At 56.1% G+C, this 23062-nt stretch overlaps 1 protein-coding gene across 2 annotated transcripts in view; it reads right to left on the bottom strand.

The window, feature by feature from the left end:
- Positions 1–20018: 20018 nt before the first annotated feature.
- CHST8 (carbohydrate (N-acetylgalactosamine 4-0) sulfotransferase 8) overlaps positions 20019–23062 on the bottom strand; it is a 102520-nt gene continuing 99476 nt past the window's right edge. For both annotated transcript variants that reach the window (XM_012730754.1, XM_012730755.1), the window contains exons 3-4: positions 22011–22048; positions 20019–21502 (exon numbers count right to left, since the gene is read on the bottom strand). In XM_012730754.1, coding sequence (XP_012586208.1) covers positions 20399–21502; positions 22011–22048 — 1142 coding nt within the window. In that variant the 3' untranslated portion in view covers positions 20019–20398. The remainder of the gene's footprint in view (positions 21503–22010; positions 22049–23062) is intronic.

Genomic DNA, 23062 nt, shown 5'->3' with positions numbered 1-23062 from the left:
CGGGGCTTCCTCCGTGGTGCTCGAGGGGGCTGCCCCTTCCTTCTCTCCGGCCTTCTCCTCCCCTTCCTCATTCTCCTCTTTCCCTGGCGCCCCGCCCGTCCCTCCTCCACGACCATTTCCCAGCTCCTAGGAAACAGAGCCCCGATCCTCCAGCGCTCCTGGCCTGCACTGCGCCCCCGTCCGGCACCAGGGACGTGGGGGACAGAGCCAGGATCCGGCTCCCGGGCGGGTGCGCTCCAGCCGGGAGCGGCGCGGAGCCCTCGCCCGGGCTCCTGCCCGACCTGGGCGCCCTCTAGCGGCCTCGCTCACTGGGGGCGCTCCGGTTGGACCCGGGGCGGGGCGGGGGTTGCTGGTGCCAGAAGGAGGAGGAGGCTTCCCTGGACTAGGGGCATCTTGGTGCGGACCGCGCTCCTGTAACTTCTTTACGCGGGAATAAGCCGAAACTTTCGTCCTAAGGGAAGGGTTTATTTATTTATTTATTGTGGAGCTGGAACTACAGGCGAAGGGGGAAATTTTCTCATTAAAGTTACATCCCTGCAGTTAGTTCAATTACTTGATATATGCAGAAGATGTTGTAAATTTATAGATTTAAATAGCTTACAAAGATGCCGCAGGCCCCATCAGTTAATTTCCTTAATTTATGGAATAGTAACTTCTCTTCGAACAGAAAGGGCCCTAGAAGTAGGTCAGGGATCTGTGCAGCGCCTCTGCCTCAGCCTGCGGACTGTCCACTGGGATCCCCACACCCTGACTGCCCCGGGGCTTTTGGCTTCCAGGCCCGGCCAGACAGCACCACTCCGCACTGGCCAGGCCGGACCCACTCCACACGCTCTGTCCAGCTCTCCCCTGGGCTGCGCAAGACCTAGGAACAGAGAGGCCCCCAGCCTCACCCCCACTGGCATTGAAGGAATGGACTCAACATAAAAGTGAGCCAAGCAGCCAACCACTTAGACCTCCTGAGCCTTCCTGTAAATGCTGACTGGGGTCACAGATGGAGGAGGGCATGGAGGGAAAGCCTGAAGTTTAAGGACAGAAAGTGACTCCTTTGGTTGGAGGGCTTGGGGAGAAAATGCATCAGGCTGGTATTAGGGAGCACCCCGCCCCCCCAATTAACCCCGGCTTCTTGTGGCCCTCAACGTCCTTCTTTCCTCTCCACCGAAGCGCCGGTGACAGTGTCTTTGTGTTTTTTTTTTTTTGTTCAATATGGATGAATATATACATATAAATTAATACTTAAAAGATTGGTATAAACTCAAACTGTTTTAGGAAGCCACATGGCAATGTGATTAGTATTGGTATTCATGATTTAACATTTCTTTTCCCACTAGATGAAGTTTCTAAGATTTGCAAGGTACATGTCAAGGACGGGTGTATAAATGGATTTTTATTTATTCACAACTCCAAGACTAATTGCTTCTCTTTGCCTCAAGGCCACGAGATTGGTTTTAATATGACACTTCAAAAGTATTCATGGAACTACAGAGATACTAAGTGTCATTGTTTAAGAGACAAATCTCACCATGGCACCATGACCCTGAAAATAGGATGTTCTACTTTATTTTAAATTCCTACATGTTTTTTTAAGAGTTTTACTTTATACTAACTAGATTCAAAATGCACAATTTAATAGAAACAAGAACTGACCTTATTTCCTTAATATCGAAGGACCTCGATTTCCTTCATATTGCTGGGAAGCTTTGTTTTCTTATTCCTGAATCCTTTTATTAAAGAGTTGAACTTTATACCTGTCATTGAGAAGAGTAAGTTTGGGTCATAATTTATTCTCAAGTGTTTTAAAAGTTCCTGGCTAAATGTCAACCATCTTTTGCATGGACAGACTCAGACCTGGGCTGGGGTAGGCATGAGATGCCTCAGACATGTCTGGGGCATATAGTGGAAGGGTGAGGCTTTTTTTAAAAAATGAAGATGGAATTAGTGCTGAAAGCATTTGAAACTGCTGTGATTCATTACTGTGGCTTGAGAGCCAACACCAGGTGCGAGCCTCATCAGAAAGTTCTTCACGTTATGATCACTACTGGGCTGACTAAGCCACTATAGTTCATCTTTAAAAAGCAGGTCTAAACCTCTGCTCGCTTTTGGGCTCCTTTGCATGTGCTCATGAGCAGCCCAAAGCAAACAGGTGAGTCCCCCAAGACCTTGGGGCTCCAGATGTTTGAAGTGACTTCCAGTGTGATTTTGTTGAGGCTGTTTTGCAGACTATGTTGAAAAATTAGGACCTTCATAAGGAAATCAAAATGAGCTCAGGAGACCCCAGGGCCTGCTTTTTAAGCAGACTGTGAACTACCCAACAGATAAATAGGCTGAGGGGTACAGGTGCTGTCCTGGTGGGGGGGCGCCGCAGGGGCTAGGGTGCTGGGCTGTCTCCATCCCCAACTCCAGACCCCCTGGGGCAAAAGGCAGACACTCCTGTGCCCACTACGAGGCTCAGATGTGGTCCCTGACTGGGATTGAGCAACCTGGCCTGGAGATAGTAATCTCACGTCTCTGGGGACTGTCTCCTCCTCTGCAGTCCCTCCATTCCTCCCTCCTCCTGGTTAAGACCCCCCCATCCCCAGACTAAAGTGCCCTAGGACCCATCAGACTGCTATGAAGCTATCTTCCTTGAACTCACCTCCCATTTGTCAGTCATTCCCTGAGAAGAGAGTTGGTGGGGGGTGGGGAGGTGCGTGGTGGGAGGCAGATTGCCTCCTGCATGTTCTTGGCGATGACACACAGCCAGCCCACTCTCTGCTCTGCTCTGCTCTGCTCTACTCGAATGACACCTATGGTTTCTGGTGGAAGAGAAAGCAGGGGCTGTCTCTTGGTGCTGGAGCCCACCCCAGCCTCCCTACCTTTTACCTGCAGCCCAGATGTGCTGCTCAGAACCAAACTAACTTCCCTCCCACGGGCCAGCATCCAGGTAACAGCAAGGAGATGAGACCAAGACTTCGCAACTAATGTGACCTGGGGGTGGCCTCCAGGGGAGCAAGCACCCCGTAAATTGCCCTATCTCATGGGGATTTCCCCAAGAGAAATTTCCATTTTTTCATGTGACTTTGGTGCAAGTAACAAAACCTACTTCGGCAATGGCATGGGAATAAGAAAGCTGACTCTTTGACATAATGGCAAGAGGGAGGTAGATTGGGCCTCAAGTTGGCTCAGTAGCTCTACTGAATCGAGGACCTGGGGTTGGTCCCCTTTTCTCGCCATCCTCAGCATGCCAGCCAGTCTCTGGTCTCCAAACAGGATTCTCTGGTCGCTTGATGAACGTAGCCCAAGGCCTTACTTCTACTGGAGAAAAAGGAAATCATCCCTTTGACCCAGGACACCCTGTGTCATATCCCATTGGCTACACCTGGGTCACGTGCCAACTTGCAGGCCAATCCCTGCGCAAGGGATTGATTCGGACCAATCAGCTTTAGCCCTGACTGTCCTGGGCCGGGTTGGATTTCTGCCTTGAGGGCGGGCTGTCTGATGCTGCCTGAGGGGAGGAGGAGCAGGAATTTGTGTTTGGGGCTGGGGCCCCCAAGGGTGAAGGTCTGTTGACCCGAACCCTGAACTAGTAAGTCAGAGCTACACGGGGAAGAGAGCCACCTGTCACAGACTCTTGAAGCTGTGAGGCTGCTCCGGGTCCTTCTAGGAGCCCTGGAAACTAGCCCCAGGCGCAAGGGTGACCTAGTACAGCACTTCCAGGCAAGCAAGACAGCCCCTGGCTCCTTGCCTGCTACCCCCTCACCTTTCAGATCCTCTCAGGGCTTGGTCTTTCCAGAGCTGCATTAGTGGAGCCCCCCAGGTCCTGCCTCCCAGCCTCTCAGGGAGTGGGGGATGTCACCGCTGTGAGCAGCTGGGGTCCATCATGAGGGAAGCTCCGCAGACCTAGCATCTGACGTTGGGAAGAGATGCAAAGGCAGCCCCATGATGGCTCTCAATGGTACAGCAGCAAGGAAAGATTTCCAGAAAAATGAGACAGGCAGTGGCACTCTCTCACATCCGGTATAACCCAGTCTGGAATCCTGGGAGAACAGCCTTAAACATCCAGCTCTGTCCCTGAATAACTGTGTGGCTGCCATGCTGGCTCCCGGTGACCTTAGAAGTGGCCCTGGGGTGACGGACCGAGGACTCTGCAGCTGCCTTCACACCTACCCAAGGGGGGAGGAGTTGACAGTGAGGACAGCAGTGTGGGTGGGACAGAAACCCTGCCCAGGGCCCCTTGCTTGGGCCAAGGCTGACACACCAGCCCTCCTGCATGTCGCAGCCACTCCCTGCTCCTCGCACCTGTGCTACAGGGATGTGGTCTGTGCAAGGCATGAACTTGGAAGTCTGAGTGCAGCTGGGTGACCCTAGGCTTCATCTCTGCAGTCCCAGTGTCCTCTGGTGTGACAGTACCGAGTGCCTGGGGTGACTGAGAATTTAACATGGCAGCAAACACCAGCCCTGGGCCCAACCAGTGCTCTGGAAAGGGGGATAATCTCCTCTTCTGACAGGCCTCCCAGGAGCCTCTGGTGGGGCTGCAGTGGCCCTACCCTGCATCGGGGCCCACAGGGGCTGTGGAAGGGGAGTGAGCTGGAGCCTCTCAGGCATTCACCTCATTTCACTCATGGGGGTTAAAAGCTCAGGATACCCCGTGATTGTATAAATAAGATAAAGACATACAATTTTAAAGGGCGATGTTGCCTAACATTTAAAGATAAAATGCAAAACCTCAGTAAAATGTCTGCTTGCTTTGGGCCATGGCCCTGAGGTGGGGTTAGGAAGTGTCCAGGCTCCTCTGTCCTCAGGGCCCTGAGGCATGGAGGAATCACAGGTGGGGGCCCTGGAGGCCAGGAGAATGGCTGGAGGGCATTGAGGGTCTGCTGGTAAATTCCTGTCATTTTCCTAACTATGAAACTCTGGACTGTCTTTTGAAAAGTATTTTCAAATTTAAATGAATACATGATCATTGTAAACAACACCATAGTTAAAACTACAAGGAGAAACAAAAATCCAGTCAAAGAAAAGTGGGTCAAGATTTGGGGTTTGTCTAGGCCATCTTCTTCTTCTTTTTAAATTGATTTATTTATGCATACAAAAACTGGGGTGTAGGTCAGAGGTGCAAGGGTGGTGAGAAGATTCACCAGAGATAGGGTGAGGAGCAGAACAGGTGTATTAACTGAAATCCACTGCTGAGGGGAGGAGTGGGGAGTCAGGAGAAGTCTGCTGCGCCATGTGGGTCAGCTCCCTGGCCGGGGATCGAACTCATGCTGCAGTGGCTGTGATGGCTTGATAGAGCTGAGACTTGACCCTTAGGCCACCAGGGAGGCCCTAGCCAGTCTTGTTATTTCTGCCCATGGGGTGCAAACACACACAGACACCCAACCGCAGAAATCACCTGGACACACGTGGGCTCACACTCAGAGACACAAACCACCACAGACACAGCCAGTCACGCGCACCGATGTGCAGATGCTCGCACGCTCACCATATGAGGCGGACACAGATGAACCCACAGTGCACACACACTCACACAGACACCACCACAGGCATGAGATGCGTGCACTCACCTAAGCTCTAACACTGAGCGTGGGCACAGGAGCTTTGAGATGAAGCATCCTAGTGCCCCACCCTCTCTCCCTGCCCCCCACTTCAGAACACAGAGCACTACCCAGCATCCAGCCTTACCCTGACCCCCAGAAGCAGCCGAAGTAACACGTTGAATATTAGCTTTCCATCCCTTTTAAAAGTGAAGCAATATTAACCAATCTGACCCCTTCCTTCTTACTCCCTATCACTGGTACCCAAAAGTTACATCTAGAGGGACGTTTTTATACTTTTTGCAACATATGTTGTATTCATAAACAACTGTCTAGTTTGCAGGGCTCTTCCCTGCCCCCCTCAACCTCCTGCCCTGCCAACCCAGCTCCCATGGCCAATTCTTCTGTGTAATTTATGCCAAGGGCCCCAAAGGCCTTCCTGGGAGAATGGGGTGTTCTTGCATTTGCTGAAAACTGGATTCTGGCCACCATGGTGTCAGAAGGAAGGAACATCTCCAGATCCACCCCATACCAGGCTGCTTTTGGAAGCGGGCACTGCCAGGCGGGGGGTTGCCTGGCAGGGGGTTTGCGGTGAAGTCCATTTGCCCCCCCCCCTTCTGCCTCCCCTTCTCCTTCCTTCTCCCCACTCTTCTTCCTCCCCTCCTCCCTCCTCGGCCTCCCCCCTCCTCCTTCCCTCCACCATCCTCTCCCTCTTTCCATCCCCCTCCACCTCAGGCAATGCAAGCCTCTGGCTGAGAAGCTGGAAGGTCACCCAAGGAAGTACAAAAAGAAAAGGCATCTTGATATATTTCAAAATATTATCTCCCTACAAGCTTTTGCAGTCCTATTTTTACATTCAGGTCCCTTATCCTTTTAGAATTAACCCTTGCTTGTGGTTTAAGGTCAGGCTCTAAAGGAGAATCTGCTTTTCAAGGTGGCCTGCCTGGCTTCCAACTCAATCAACTAGTGATCACTCTATGTTAGGATTTTGATAGGAATCAGGAGAGCTGAGCTCTTATTTGTGCCTTGTTTCAGAAGGCATGTGCTCTTTGTAAGAAAAGAAAAGAAAACCCCTATTCTTTTAGTAATTAGAACTGTTACAGGGCACCCCAAATCTGTTAGAGGACAGCAAATCTGTTAGAGGACAGGGGGAGAGAGACACCATGAAGCCCCAAACCTGCCTGCTCTAAGTGGGTTCTGCCATCCACCACAGCAAGACAAAACATATAAAACTTTAATGAAAAGGGACTTTAATACAGTAAATATACAATACAAAAACACAAAGAATATAACTTCTAAATCAAACACCTGAAGTGACCCATCCCCTCATGGGCAAAAGTCAACCCAAAAGGGGTTGGCCCAGAGCAAGGCCTGAAAGCTCCACAAGACGAAAGCACCTTCTGGCCGGGACCCATGGAAAAGGGTCAGAAGTGGCCAGACAGATCTGGGAGGGAAAGAGCAACATCAAAATCAATATAAACACTGCCAGAGTCACCTCCCTACAGGTCTCTCACCCACATCTGCCCTAACCAGTCCAGCGTCAGGAAACAAGCGCAGTTTCTTCCTCACAGGCTTGCTGCTCCATGTGGCTTCCTCAGGCCTCCTGGCTCTCCATCCTGCCTCCTTCTCTTCTCCCCTTTTTCTCTGCTCAGCTCCACCCTCCTCCTGGGTGGGGCAGGGAACCTGGAACTTCCCCTTTTCCTAGGGACCTCCCTGTTACAGAACAAATGATAAATGAGCCCCCACATCCTGGCAATCTCCTTTCCCTCTGGGGAAACTCGGTTTGGAATGTGATGGGTTAAAGTGCTGATTCCGATGATTCTGTCCTGCACCAGTTCACTTTGGGCATCTGGCTCTGGCCCTGGCTCCCTGCCTGGTAGCGTGGCCGCACGGGAGGGGGCAGCTGTGGCCTGGCTCTGAGCTGCTGCTGCAGGGGGAAGAATATGCCCAGACCCCCGACAGCTCCAGCCAGGGAGGGACCCCTAGGAGCTGTGGGGGGGGGAGGGGATGCTGGAGAAATGAGCTTATGTCAGAGGCTGTGAAATTGTTTCTTTGTCACCCAGCACCAGCTGACGGATACAAACTGCTCCCCTGGCTGAAAGATGCATTCCCACACATTCCATCTAGAGGATCTGCTACATTTTATTTTGTGGTTTAGAATTACACAGGGTGTGTTTTTATATAGTATCGACAATACAGATATTATATAACCATGTGAGCGAGTATGGTTGAGTGTGGTTATTTATTTTTACAGACTTAGTCTGGCCCGAACATTTTTGGGACAAGCGGATAAATGGGGACCCCCTATCCTAGGTCTAAATATTTTGGAGGTAGAAATCGAGCTAGGTGCTGTAAAACAGAGCACATTATATCCTCCAACCTTGGCAGATAGATCTTTGCAATGACCAGGCTTCACTAGGGATTCTGGGTTCTGGGAGGGGTTTGCTGGAAGGAGACTGTAGGAAGACCCACACGACCTTGCGCAGGGAGAACTTTCTTCCTCCTGGCCTGGCTCTATCCCTCAGTGTGGGGCCTCCAAATAGCTGGGCATGCACACCCTCACCTGCACACCCAGGCTCTGCCCACTCGCTCCCCCAAGCCTGTTTGGTCCCCCTTCAGACTTTGGGGTGCTCACACTCACAGGGCAATGTACTTGTGGGTCTTGGTAGTAACTTAGGGCTGTCTGGGTAGAATATTCCAGGTCGCAGGGGCACCAAGACTGTAGCCTGTGTCCTCCTAGCCTGCCGAGGGCCCCTTCTTCCTCTGCTTGCCCCCGAGCACCGGCTAGCTAGGTCCAGACAACCCCGCCCACCTCTTCTCTGCCCGCTCCACCCCTCCCAGTCGACATAAGGGAGTCATCAGCCTTCCCGCCTCCTACTCCCCTTCCACACCCTTCCCAGCCAATCCTAATCACCTTCTGGCCTTTAGTCCCAGGTGGCCCTGAACCCCTCTCTCGGGTGGCTAATGACCCGTGTCACTGACTCACAGCATTTCTCAGTCACACGCTGCCCCCTGGCAGCCTCTGTCTCCGTAGGCCTCTCCTCTGCTTTCCTCATGCTGGTGGTTCACGTTGCCCCGTGCTCCCAGCTTCCTTCTTGCCTGGCAGCAGTCTTTCCTGCCTCCTTCAAAGCCAGGCGAGGTCATGCAACCTGCTTTGACAGCAGAGAGTGAGGCAGAAACCTAGCGTCCCATCCCACGGCCTCTTCTCTGCCTGGGCAGTCAGGGAAACTGACTTTCAGATGACGCTCTAGCAGCCTGAGCGTGATGGGCTGAGTCCTGCTGACCTAGGTGGAATGGAGAAATAAGCTTTTGTCTTTTGGGGCAAGTATAAGCCCAGGGGAAGAGATCCAGTGAAAGGGAGCAATAACGAAGCCAGAGGAAGACGGGATACTAGACAGGTGAAGTGGCCTTAGACAGCTCTGGCTCTTTGGTTCTGCAGCAGAACCTCACCGATACTGACTGTTGCACTTAACTTCTACAGAGCAGGACTTGCATCTGGATCATCTCCCTGCGCAGCCCATGGCTTTTGCTTTTGCTTGTTGCCTCACTGCATCCTACCTAGACACCCCCAGACTCCTCCTCTTCCCATACACTCTCTCCAGCTACATAACCCATTAGCTCTGCAGAGAATGACTCAGGCTCACATCTCCTCCCACCTGAAGATCCCACTGTTCCCTGGGATGTCTCAGAGGCTCCTCTGACTCAGGTCCATGATCCTGCTCCCTCCAAATCTCCTACCAGTGTCCCCATGTCACCTAATGCACACCCGTGCAAGTCAGAAATGGAGTGACCCAGGAGCTGCCTCTGACTGACCCTCTTCTCCATGTCCCATCATCTAGGTCTATAAGTCACTTCTTAGTCCCAATCCCTTCTCCACATCACTGCCATCCTGGTCCAGCACTGCCCTCTCGCATCAGGATGCTACAACAGCTGTCTCTGGCCTCACTACCTTCAGTCTCTCCCTTAGAACTGATTTTCCCCATGGCTGTCAGAGAGATATTCTCAGAAGATAGGAAAGGTACAAAAATGGTAATCACAAAAGATCTACAACCCTCTCCATGTTCACTGCAGCATAAATTACAATAAGCAAGAGCTGGAAGCCACCTCAGTGCCCACCTGCAGATGACTAGATAAAGGAGATATAGTATAGCTACACAGTGAGATACTATTCAGCTATAAAAAGGATGGCATTTTGCCATCTGCTGCAACATGGCTAGACCTATATGGTTTTATCCTCCGTCCCAGCCGCCAAGGCTACTCCTCTCATATACTCGTTGGCCAGCAGCAGAGCGGAGCTGGTTGCTATCACTTAGCTAAGTCATTGTGTTAACGCGCCTTCCTGTGGATACGCTCCAGTGAGTATGAACCCATCCACACAACAGTCCTCGAGAGCCTTGTCCTACCTTCAAATCATTCTCCTGGCCCTCTGACCACCTACCTCTCCTCCAAAGTGGGTTATCAGCCAAGCTGCCAAAAACTATTGTTGGGAGATTTTCTGTACCCCCTTCTCCTCGGGGCACCCTGAATGGGAGTATAGTGTAGACAACATCTATTTTGTACTGACTCCCCCATACCAAGACTACCTTCCATAGAGCAATCTCTGACCTTTCCTTTCTTCAAGTGCCTCTCCCATGTGGCCAGATGTGTGAGGAAAGAGAGGATTTGGTGTAAGAATGATGGAGAACGAGGGCGCCAACTACCTGCTCTCATACCTGCTCTTTGACACACTTCTCTGGCTTCCTGTGCATGCTAGGGCCTACCTTCTGACTTGGTAGGCTGGAGGATTCATCTCATTTATATGTTGAAGTCCTAACCCCCAAAGATGATGATATTAAGAGGTGTAGCCTTTTGGGGGGTTTAAGGCAAAAGGGTGGATCTCATAAAAGGAATCAGGGCAACAATGTCTTATAAAACAGTCTCCAGAGACCCCATGATTCTTCCATTATATGAGGACACAGGGAGAAAAAATCAGAAAGAGGGCCTTCAGTCAGCTATGCTGGGTCATGATCTTTGACTCCCCAGTCTCAGAAATGTGAGGTATAAATACCTGCTGTTTGTAAACTACTCAGCACATGGGTTCCCGTAGCAGCTCAACCAGACGAAGACAGGCTGTTATGGTTGCGTTTCCCCTTGGTGTCCCATGTTCATGGACAGGCTCTCTGTCTACCCTGGGGTCCACAGCATACCAAGAATTGCTTTTCAAAAGATTTACAGCTTTCCATGTGGTATAGCCTTTTGACAGAACCTGAAGAGTCTGTAATTTTCTTTTGGGGGTTCGCCCAAAATGACATGGTGTCTTTCCCCTGGGCCCTAGAGCCCCAAAGTCTCCCCTGAGCCCTATAACCCAAGTCAGCACTACCTGCCCCACAGCCTGGACCTGTACAGACCTACTCCCTCTCTGGACTAGCACAGAGCGATCAGCTTTCAAGTCTCCAAGTACGTGGTTTTGAGTATTCCTACCTGTGAATTCAAAGAGCCTACCGAAATGTGCTTCCTTCTTTGGGGTGTGAGGTTACAGAACCTGAAGATTTGCCTTGACCTTGGCTGTCTGGGCATGGCCTGGCCCACTGCAGCTAAGTGTCTTACTGACCTGACAGGTCCTGGGACATCACTGGGTTTAGGGGAGTGAGGAGCTTGCTCAGGCCCACCACATGCTCATCACTCCCTGCTCATCCATCCTGGTGAGCATGAGGTTATTGACACGGCAGACTGGTGTGATGTTCCAGCATGTCCAGTCAACCCAGGTCTTTGGAAAGAATTGGACAGAGGGCTGGAGAGGTAACATTTCTGGGGCAGGATGGTAAATATTCACCACTATCCATTCTACAAGCTTGCAAACTTTCCTTAGCTGGCAAACTGTCTTGCATCTGAAGGTGGGAAGTAATACATTTGCCTGATTGGCGGCCAAATGCCATGCACCGAGCTCACAAGAATCTGTGCTGCTGAGGAAGCATTTGGCACCACGTGGGGTTTGCAGCCTCCTGCCACCACTCTCCCGGGTCGGTCTTGTTTTGCAGGATCCAAGGCTGTGGTGCAGGCTGCTCTTGATGCTTTAGGTTTGAAAAGGTAGCTCTGATATCTGCCACCCTCACTTGGACCTGGGAGGTGGTGTTGTTTTGTACTTCTGGGCTTGGAAAGAGGTGGGGGACAGTTTCAGAGACTTGCTTCTTGCCTGCCCCACTGCCAAAGCTCTTGGCTTTTCGGCCAAGCAATCAATGCTGTGACAGCACCTTCGTGTGTTGAATTCCAAGTGTACATTTAGGGGGAGGGGAAAGGCCTCCAGGGTATATCTCTGGATCCAGAGAGGATCCAGACCTGAACCCGCGTTTTGGTTCTTCCTTGACCCCCAGACACCATCTAGTGGACGTCCTCCGGACACAGCGGCTCTGCAGGAATCACCAGCCACACTGACCCTGTCCCGGCTGCATGAATGCTTGGGCTCCCCTTTGCTGGTGCAGCTCCTGAGGAGGGGCGGGGCAGGAGGCCAAGCACACTGGCTTGTGCACGGGGACGGGATGGCTCCCTCTGGGGAGGACGGCCTCAGGCCCCTGGTTACCCACTCTTGACCCCCTGGACTGTGCATCCTGAACAGTGCACTATGTTGCCCCCAGGGACCCCTGATCTGTTAGCCCTCTCCGTGACTCTGCAGGTCAGGCCACTCATTCTAGTCATTGCTCCCACGTTGCTTCTGATGGTTAACATCACCCCTAGACCCCCCTTTGGGGTTCCCTAGCACTCGTTGCTACCAGCACTATGTCTCCTTTAGCCGGCGGAAGCGGCTGGCACCCACCCTCTGAGTGGCCTGGGCTCCTCTCCTTCCCCGTTGCCCGGGTAAGTGGTGCAACTGCCAGCCCCGCAGAGAACATTGTCCTCTCCTGTTTTCAACCTGGCCTCACCTTGAATATTCGCTCTAGCACCCCCACTCTGCAGAGGCCTACTAGCTCTCTCCCACCATTTAAGACTGCCCTTCCGGGTTTCAAAGGAGGGGGCCATCAGTGTCTCCAGGCTTCTAGGAGCCATTCCCAGAGTGCTCTGCACTGTCCCCTGGGGTCCTGCTGAGATGTTGCATCCTGCACCCCAGGGGAGCAAGCTCACCCTGAGAAGTGCCGCTGTCTGTTCCAGCCCTGTGCCTCCTTTGGACCCCCGCCATGTCTGACCTTGAGCCAAACACCTTCCAAAGCCAGCCCCACCTGTTGCTCCTGGCTCCTGCCTGCACCTGGGGGCGCTAGGCATTTTCCCTCCCTCCACAGTCCAGTTGTGTTATGGCTTGACCCCTAGTTATAGTGGCCAAGAGATGTGGGTAAGATGGAGCATGCATGCTGTGTTGCAGGGCAGAGCCTTTGAGGAGAAGGAGGGGGAGGGGGGGAGGGGGAAGGGGGAGGGGAGGAGGGAGAGGGGAGCATTAGCCTCTCATAGGGAAAATGCAGCACTTCTGCAGGCTCAGAGGGTCAAGGCAGTGTGGGGATTCCAGTGTCGGGGTGCATAGACCCCGATGCCCCATCTGAAATGTCAGCTTGCCCTTGTTTCCCAGGCAGAGTGGCCTGTTTACGTTGCGTGTTGTCTATTCTGGCCTACAGCAGACTTGGTCCCATGAATTCTTCCTCAGGGAAGACTCCTAGGGCTTCTCTGTCAAGGTCGTCTCCACTGTGGCCCCCTGGAAGCCAACGCTTGCAGGTGTTACCTTAGCGTTGCATGCACCCAGCTAGACAGGGCGGTGCAGAGCAGGCACGGGCCTGGCTTTGCTCGGAGCTCTGTTCCCCAGCACGGCAGGCATCACGTGGCAGGCGCCAGGAGGTGTCTGCTGGGATGGATGACAGGACCTGCCGCTCTCTTCATTAGGTCTGGAGCTGGGTTTTGGCTGCAAAAGCCCTGCCCCCTCTTCCCTACCATCGGGGTCAGCCTGTTCCCATGAATGGACACCTCCCGCACATGCTGGTCCCGATGGCCTTGCTGCAGGACAGAGGTCTAGGCGTGGGGCTGCGGCCCTCCGCAGTCTCACACAGCAGGGACCAGGCGTAAGCAGGAGTAAACGTCACGTCTCAGCGCCCTGGCCTGGGGGGCAATGCTGCCCGTGGGCTGGTCCCCTCGCAGCGCTCCTGAAGAGGCCACGGACACGCCAGCGACCCCCCACCTGGGTCTCGGAGCCACGGGGGTTCCCAGCTTCCCTGGGTCTCAGCTGCTGGGCCTGGCTCTGTTCTCACCAGGTTACTCCCTCTGCTCCTCTGTCCCATGTCCAGCATCTGAAATGTCACCTGGAGCCTGCCGATGACCTGCCTGCCTTTCTCACGTAGCCTGCAAGGTTCCGCGTGACCGTGTGTGTGCCGAGGTGGTCAAGCTGGCGTCATTCCCGAGTCTGTGCCCACTACCCTGCCACAGGCCTGACCCGGGTCCTCAGACCCAGTCCCCAGAGGTCACGGGCCCTCTCGGCCCTCGGGACCCCAGCTGGCATCGAGAGGCCCTGCCGCCTTGCTCCCTGGGCCAGGGCCCCTCGGCCCTCCCTGAGCCCTGGCCTTTGGTTCACCTCCCAGCACCCCAGCGCACACCGCACCGATCCTATTAGTCTGGCACCCTGGATGCAATTCCATGGAGAGCCGACCCCCTGAAAAATGATGGCGAGCCCTTGTCCCATGTCATTAATTCTCCTGTGACCGAGGCCTCCCCCCAGGGTGGGTGCGGGGCTGGGTGACTGATGGCTCTGCTCGGCCCGCGAGGACTCCGGCTGGGGGGAGACGGCCCTTCCCGAGTGAAATGCCACACGGAGATGGATGACCCTGAGGGCTGGTGCGCCAGGTCTGACCCCTGGGGTGCTGGGCCTGGCCATCACACCCTCCCCCGTCTCCCCTCCTCCCCAGCCTCAGAAGGGGCTGGGCTGTGGGTTCCCCTGCACCCGGGTTCCCAGGGTCTCCCAGAAATGGTTGTTGCCTCAGCCGCCTGCCTGAAACCTCAAACACAAATAATTTTCAATTTGCCTGGGAGTTTCAATCGCACAATCCAATGTTAAATAATAGATTAGTTGCCTCAGGGAGAGAAACAGGATTTAAGAAGAAGAAATAAATAAAAGGAAAAGTAAAATTCAGCACATCGGCTGAAGAGACTGGAGCATTTCCTCCTGGCCCTCATTTGTGGCCCTGTCCTGGGCTCCCCGGCTCTCCTGTGGGGCTCAGGAAATGCCCCCCATGTTCCTGAGTCACTCCTGGAGATGCACTCTGCTCTAGCTGGGCTTGGTTCCACCCTCACCCCTTGCTTCTGCACCCCAAGGCAACTGCCCCACCTGGGCTGACACGGAGCCAGGCCAGGTCATGCAGAGGCCTGGTCATGGAGGGGCCTGGGCTCAGCCACCCGACATCTGTGGGTACAAATGGGGGTGTCAGTGGTGGCATCTTTGGGCCCAGAGGAAGCTGGAGTGTTTGTCTGTGGGACACAACTTATCTGGAAGGTCTGAGGTCATTCTTCCAGAACCCTTCCCTCTGCTCATCCTGGCCGCAAGACTGTCTGTTGCCACGGACAACCACACCATTTGAGGTCACAGATTCCAACCCCTATGCCTTCCTCCACAGCACTCCCTGAACCCCCTCCACCCCTCAGCCCCTCCTGTCCTCCTGCTCGTCCTTTCCTAGACAGGACCCTTGGCCACTGTTTCAACCATGTGGGCCCCAGGGAAGCTGGCTCAGGTCCCCAGGCTTTACCAGAGGCAGGAAGGTACCTGGCAGGCAGTGGGCCACATCGTGGGGTCAGGATCCTGCCATATCCTCGTCATAGCTGTGTAAGCTGGGGTAAGTGACTTAGCTGCTCCATGCCTCAGTTTCCTCCTCTGTGAAAAGCAGGGTGGAGAATGATTCCATCTCTTGCAGGGTTATGGTGAGGATGAAATACGCCCAGACAGATGTGCTGCTAATGGCTGGGTCAGGCAGTCAGGGCCACCACTCGCTCTGATTGCCCCCGAGGGACAAGACAGCCGGCTTGGGCCAGGAGGAGGTGTGAAGAGGCCAGAGCATGTGACTTCAGGGCATACTCAGGAGCTGAGAGAAGCAAATGTGTGAAAGGGGGAGAGAGAGAGAGGAAACCATGGGACTCAGTTGGGGCGTGGGCCAGGCAGCTGGGGGTCAGGCTGTGGGGGATGAGGTTAGGCTGGACCTGGGTTGTGGCCCCTTGAGACTGGCGGGACAGGGGTGCGGAGATGGAGCATCAGGAATTCAGAGACACTGCAGGGAGATGTGCTTGCAGGTGGCAGGGTCTGCAGCCCTTGTGGGGTCGAGAGTATGAGGTGGGTGCAGGGGCGGTGGGACATGTTTGTGGGGAAGGAGAGGACAGCAGTGTGGCAGGAGAGGCTGTGGGCGTGGGCATTTTTTTTTTTAAGATTTATTTATGCACACAGAGCTGGGGTACAGGCCAGAGGTGCAGGGGCGGTGAGAGGATTCACCAGAGACTGAGTGGGGAGCAGAACAGGCCGACTGACGAAGTACACTGCTGAGGGGAGCAGCAGGCGGGTCAGGAGAGGTCTGCTGTGCCCTGTGGGTCACCTCCAGGGCAGGGATTGAACTCGTGCTAAAGTGGCTTTAGCGTCTTAGTGTTGTGGTTTAACCCGTTGCCACCAGGGGGCGCCATCAGGCTTTTTTTTTTTTTTTTAAACCCGTGAAGACAGTTTCCAAATGGGAAGCCCAGGGACTCAGCAGAGGGGTGGGGGGTCTTGAGAAGGTAGCAAAAGGGGGAATCCGATGGTGGGGGGAGTTGGCTCTGAGGGAGCAGGGAGGAGATATGGGAAGCAGGGGGTTGTTTTGATGAGCGTGCGGTTGACATAAGTCAGTGAGGGCTTCCTGGCCTTCGAGTTACTTCACTGCAGTGAGGCACCCCAGCTGGGCAGGGTGTGTGTGTGTGGGGTGCAGGGGTATCAAGTGTGCCTGGGGCTGTGCACACGTGCACTGGTGTGGGTTCCCAGTGTGTGTGCACGCACACTTGTGAGTGTGCGTGTTTGTGGGTGTGGGCACACCTGATGTCAGCGTCGGGGAGCGGGAGGCCCCGGTGAGGTGCCCCTAAGAGGTTTATGCTCATGAAGGTGAGGAGACTGGAGTGGGCCCTTTCCCCGCAGCCACGGGGCAGGCTGGAAGGGGTTTCGCCAGCGGAGTGAGACAGAAGGAAAGTGCCCACCAGGGCATGTCAGGATGTACCCCAAGTCTAAGCTTGCGGGGGGAAGGGGAGTGAATGGAGCCAGCATGGGTGACGGCAGCTCCAGATACTCCTGCAGACACTGGACCTTCGCGCTCCAGGGCAGAGACCCTCTGCTGGTGAAGGAATCCTGGGCTCCTTGAGAGGTGAGTACTGCTGAGTCTGTTTAGGGGTTTGGTGTTGGTGGGGAGCTCAGGGATTTGCGAACGACCTCTGGGATTTCTTGTGAGACAGAATTGGGCCCGGAAATCCCATGGCTGCGTGAGAGAGCAGGCAGAAGACCCCCGCCAACCGGAGTGGGGGAGTGACAACAGTCTCCTGTGGGCGTTGGGGGGCCAGGGTAGGGGGTGGAGAATGAGCCACCCTGCCTGGCGCTGAAATCGGAGTTTTGCTGCCACCTAGTGGGCCAGCCGGAGATGCCCAGGTCTCTGCTCAGGAGCGAAGTACGTAGCTCCCTCTGGTGGCCACATGCTGTCTCTGCAGGGGACACAGGCTACCCTCTGCGCCCGCAGAGGACCCGCATGGATGCCTGGGTGCGGGGTGTGAGAGCAAGGCTCTTACCTGAAGGCCTGGGTGGGACCCCAGCTCCAGGCCCTGCCGCTCTGGCCAAGTCCCTCTGTGCATCAGTGTCCTCAATGGCACAGCAGGGTGAGGACGGCATGGTTAGGGCTGCTGGGAGACTGTAGGGGGAGAGGCCCGAGCACCACCTTGGGGTGGCAGCACACCTAAGCCCCTGGCTTGTTACGACTATTGATTGGAGTGACTGACCTCTGACCCCTGACTGCAAGTGCTCCTGGGAGCCACCCTCCAGCCTACCGTCTCCAGAGCTGGCAGAGGGGCAGAAGCATCTGTTCCCAGGTGGCCTCAGCTGGGGAGGTCCAGGGAGGGGGTGCAGGTCCCACGTCAGGCCCACCAGAGAGGGATCAGAGCTCCGGGATCTATTTGCCCTCCCCAGCCGCCTTCCAGTGCATGCAGCGAGGGCCGAGGCCCCAGATGGTCCCGCACTTCCACCCCAGGGCACCTGCTGTCCCTCACCCAGGGTCACCTCTCTCTCCAGCATGGGGCCACCAGTCCTGCTCAGCCCCAGAGCACCCTGCCTCTGGCAACTGGACACCACCCTGTCCACCCTGGGCCCCCGTGCCCAGCTCCGGGCCCCACTAAATTTGGGTGATGTGAGGGCAGAGGCTGGGAGGAAATTCTCTTCTTTGTCTTGGGCGCTCCCCAGGCTGGAAAGGGCTATGAGGAGAGGGTGAGGAGGGGAGACCGCCCAGCCGCAGGGCTCTCCTGGGGCTCCTGCCCCCACTGAGAGGCGCAGCTGCAGGATGAGATTGGTAAATGGGCCGCGCCTAGGACGGGGTTGCTCGGGAGCTGCCCCTCCCCCCACCAGCCGCCCACAGCTGTCGTGGGTCCCCGGGTAGGTGACCGGGCTGGGGATGGTATCAGGCCTGAGGGGCGTCTGCCAGGTCTCAGAGGCTGCAGGTGTGTGAATCACACTCCCAGCACCCGGCTGGGGGCCGTGTACTCTCCCCAGGGGCTCCGGGGCTCTGGGGCTCACAGCTCAAGGAGGACCCTCATGCGGGGGGGGGGTGTCTACTCTCCTAACCACTCAGAGAGTTGGGGCCTGGCAGGGACCTCACCACAGACGTCCAGAGACACCCCCATTTGCGGGATGAGGAGGGGAGGCCCCCGGGGATTGGTGGTTGGTTATTCTCTCAGCTTGACGGGCCTGCTTGACCCCTGGGGCCTTCCTGGGGCCTGTACCTCTATTGGGTCCCTCCAGTGGGTGAAGGCGCCAGGCAAGCGGCCCAGGTTGGGCTTCCAAGTATCCCCCGCGCTAAGCGTGGGTAGGGACGCGGCTCCCGCTTCGCCAAATCCCTCCGCATGGACGTTTCCGGCACTGGCACGCGCTCACCTTGTGAGACTCGGAGGCGGCTGTTTCCGGGCGTCATTAGCCAGCCCCACCCAGTACTGGCCACGTGTGGGTCATCTCGCACCTGCCTTCTCGCGTTCCACACCTGTGAGCCCACCTCCCCCCACCCCTCCAGTTCCTTCTGTCCGCCTGAGCAGGCTTCTCAGTTGAAACCCAGGGAAGGCCTCACCTGCTCAGGGGAGGTGCGTGCCTGTGGGGAGCAGGCAGGGGCAACCTCGAGGTCTTGTTCCACCTCTATACGTTTCCAGGTGCCACAGAAGAGGCAGAGAGGAGCTAGCCTGGCTGGGATCAGCAGCACCTCCTCCTTGGGGCTCCCCAAGGGGCCATCTTGGGGACCAATTGGGTCGCTAGCAAGTGGGGTGACTGAGAGCAAGCTCCTTGGAGATGCCCACAGAGGTTTAAGGGGTGTGCCGTGGCCTCCTAGCAGACACAGACCCAAAGCTGCAGGCAGACAGGGTCCCACAAACAGGCAAACACAACTAACACCCACGATATCAGCCACAACAACACCCACACTCACAGCTCCAACAAACACCTTAGAGTTTCAAGAATCACCCTGCCCCCATTCTTGCCATTTCAGAACCATTTTGCATGTGTGTGAAAATGTCTGCCCTTGGCCCTCCCTGGTGGTGCAGCTGGTTAGGACACACCACAGCAAGATGGCCGCAGCCGCTTCAGTGTGAGTTAGGTCCCCGCGCGGGACGCGCGGAGATGACCCACATGGCGCGGCAGACCTCTCCTGACCTGCCTGCTGCTCCCCTCCGCAGTGTACTTCATCGATCTGCCTGCTCTGCTCCCCACTCTGTCTCTGGTGAATCCTCTCACCGCCCCTGCACCCCTGGCCTGCATCCCAGTTCTATAAGCATAAATAAATCTTTGGAAAAAAAAAAAAAAAAGAAAAAATGTTTGCTCTTGAGAGACATTCCCTCTCTAGCTCCCTGACTTCCGTTTGAGGGGCTGGGCAACCCAGACAGCAAAATGGTCTTCTCATGCAAATGGAGCCAGGGGGTCAAGGCTGGAGGCCAGGCCAGGGTTGGGGTCTGCAGATAAGAGCTTCCGGCAAAGTCCTGCCTAGTGCAGAGGCTCAGAAAACCACAGGGGTGTCACTCCTATAGAGACCCAGGCACAGGAGCCCAGGGACTCCTGGGCAGCTTGCTCAGAGAGCTTTCACTGTTCTGGCAGTCTCTAGGGGCCCCCACAAAGTGTCCTGACAAGAAGGGACCCCAATGGGTAGCTAAGTCTACCTTTTTGGCTTCTGCTGCCCGAGTTCTGGGTGCTGTGGCTGGCTCCCTCATACCCAGGCCACTCCCAGCAATGGGGCCTGAGGGTATCTGGCCTAGGAGAGGAGGGAGCTGGCCCCCCAGATATCCCTGGGAAGGGTGCTTGAGTCCTCCACGGACAGTAGACACTGCTGCTCTGGAAACCATGTGCTTTATTTGGAACCCTTTCGGGGGTGCCTTCCCCTGGTCGTAGAAAAGCTGCAAACCACGTGGTTTGGTCCAAGGCAATGACTGAGGGGCTGCAAGAAATCCCCACCCACTGGGCCCCAGTCGTCCCTGGTCACCCTGACTTTTGGCTGAGCTGGGATAGGCAGCTGGGGGCCCTGGGAGATCGACCTCACTCCCTGCACCTTCCTCAGTCAAAAAGCCAGGAGATGGGTCTGGGGCCAGGGCCGGGGTCTGTGTCTCGCACCTGGTGTGCACACCAGCAGCCAGAGCGCCTCCTTCCCCACAGCCCGTCGCTCTGGGTGAGGAGCCGGGGAGAGGGGGACGGCCCCCAGCTGCCCCCTGCCCCCTCAGTACAGGTCTGCAAAGGGCTTCGAGTAGTTGAACATCAAGTAGTCCATGTAGTAGAAGTCGTAGGCTCGCTGCCGCTGCAGGGCCGAGAGCTGGGCGAAGTACCGGTGCGTGATGCGGCCGGTGGTGCGCGCCTCCTGCGAGTGCCGGTCCTTGAAGCGCGGGAAGGTCAGGTTGCGCGGCGCGTGGATGAGGCGCAGGAAGAAGTTGGCATCGTCCTCCATGCTCTCAAACTTGCCCACAAAGTCATAGTCGATGAGGCAGGGGCTGCAGAGCCGACTGACGTGGTCCCAGTGGATGTCCATGCCCACGGGCCGGTGCACGTCCAGCAGGTACTGGACGAACTCAGGGAACCGCACGCCGGAGCCCGTCCGCAGGGCCTCCCGGGAGGCATTGGCGCGGTACCGGGCCAGGATGGCCTTGCCGAACACCGGGTGGTAGTAGCTGTTGGGGTGCTCGAACTTGTCGCGGAAGGCGGACACCAGCCTCTCGAAGGGCTCGCGCACGAAGAGCATCTTGGTGTAGGTGCTGAGACGGTGGAGGATGCCCTGGCGGTCGAAGGTGTCCAGCCGCTTGAGGGCGCTGCCGTAGTGCACGGTGTTGTGCTGGATGTCGGCAGTGGACGAGGCCAGCCCGGCCAGCACCATGAGCACCCGCTTCCAGTTGGAGCAGCCCGCCTTGGGCACCTCGCAGTACAGCACGCGGTGACGGTCCTCCACGAAGATGCGCGACACGTGGCGGGGCGTGACGGCCCTGCGGCTGCTGCTGGCACGGTACTTGGCACACGCCTCCCGCATCAGCCGCTTGCGCTCCTGCTGGCTCTGGTGCAGGCCGGCCCAGCGGCCGTCCAGGGCCCAGGGGCCCGGCCGGACAACGGTGGGCGCGGAGCTGTTGACTGCCAGGGCCGCCGTGGGCATTTTCTTGATAAGCAGCCGTCGGCGGCGCTGCCGGGACCGCAGGGGCGCCCCCTTGTGGACGTGGGCCGGCGACTGCTCAGGCGCCCGCAGGTTGAGGCCCCGAGGGGCCCGGCTGGCTAAGTCTGGGGTGATGCTCTCTGTGGGTGCCTTCAAGTTGCCATCCTGGGGACTGCCTGGCTGGAGGTGCTGGGGGGGGAGAAAAATGGTTAAGAGGTGGACAAGAAGCTGGGCGCTAAGGGTCATGCGGGCCAGGGCCTCCCACTAGTCTCCTGCACTCTCTGGGATTCAAATTTTTTTCTAGGGGGAGGAGGAGCGAGACAGGCTGAGCAGGAGGGGGTGACTCCTTAGCCTTGCGGGCACGAAGTTCCAGCCTTGCCAGGAGCACTGACCCCGAGGCCCACAAGTCATGTCTGCCACGAGATGGCGCCGGCCTCCCAGGAACTGGGCCCGAGTTGGGGCCTGAGGCATCTGCCTCAGATTTACTGCCTCTGTTAGCACAGTCCAAAGCTACATCCTTTGGGATAGAGAAATTCATGGGGCTGGAGGCTGGGGCCTTGTTCCCAAGGCTCCGGAGAAGGACAGGACGCAGTTTTCCTTCCAAGAATGGCTTGGAGGTGAGCTGAGGATTTTCCTCCCTGCCCTCTCTAGCTTTCCGGTGGCTGCCCTGCGGATTTATCTGATTCTCAGGACTCACGTTGTATGGCTCCTGTGGCCTGATGTTGAACTTTATCCCTGAAAAGCAAGAGAGAACAGTATTAAGTGTGAGGGGAGCACAGCTCCCCCAGAACCTCCTTTTGGGTGCCAGACTGTGGGTGCCTTGCCTGGGTGGGCTCTGTGAAGAGGCAGCTCGGGGGGGAGGGAGGAGAGAGCACGGTGCTGAAAATCACAGCCCACCCCACCTCATGGACAGAGCAGGTGACATGAAGACAAGGTCCCACTGGCTCCCAGTCTGCCCACTTCTCTGCGTTCACCTCCTGATACGAACTAAAGGTGTGGAAAGGTGTCCTCCCAGGTGTGCCCACCTGCCCACTCCGTGGAGAAGCCAGGAGCCTCACAGTCCACCCCAGGCACAGTCATTAAGGGGCAAAGATCCTCCAGAGAGCTCTGCCACAGGGGTGGGGGCAGCTTGGAAACAGGCCTTCCATGGAGGCTGAATGGAGCTTCCACACAGAATATGTGGCGTGGGACGTGAGCAGTGGTGACCTCAGCCCTCGCCTGGGTCCCCCTTCTCAGCCTGGGAGCCGATGTCCCCCCGGCCAGCCACCCTCTGCCCTTCCTCACCTTCCCCTTCCATTGCCAGCCCCTGGATGAGCCTCCAGAGTCATTTCTCCCTCGCTCAGGCGGGAATTTTCCTGCAGTCAGTGATCACAGATTCCTCCAGCGGAAGGGGCCTGCTGCACCCCCAATTTCCCTCCACACTGCCGGGCTTCCTTAATTATTTTCTTCTGGTGACGGCAGCTGGCTCTGCTAAATCACCTCTCCTCTTCGGAGTCTCAGATATGGGAATTTACTCTGCTTGTCAATCCTGTCAACTTGTCAAGGTGCAATGGAGCTTATTTATATTCCTTTTCTAGAGCCAATGAGTCACGCCAGATTTGGCCAGGGGCACTGTGGAGGAGATACTTACCGGAGGCCCCTGTCCCTCTGATGGAGTCGGACAAGTCCTCACAGTCCCTGTGGCTGTGACCTCCCACCAGCACTGTCCCCACAGCCTGGCCTCTGTCCCCAGACCAGTCCTGCAGATCA

Source organism: Condylura cristata, unplaced genomic scaffold, assembly GCF_000260355.1.
Source record: "Condylura cristata isolate star-nosed mole 26May11 unplaced genomic scaffold, ConCri1.0 scaffold00028, whole genome shotgun sequence".
Classification (NCBI taxonomy): Eukaryota; Metazoa; Chordata; class Mammalia; order Eulipotyphla; family Talpidae; genus Condylura; species Condylura cristata.
The sequence above is the reverse complement of the archived record's forward strand: the minus strand, read 5'-3'. Positions and strand labels throughout refer to the sequence as shown.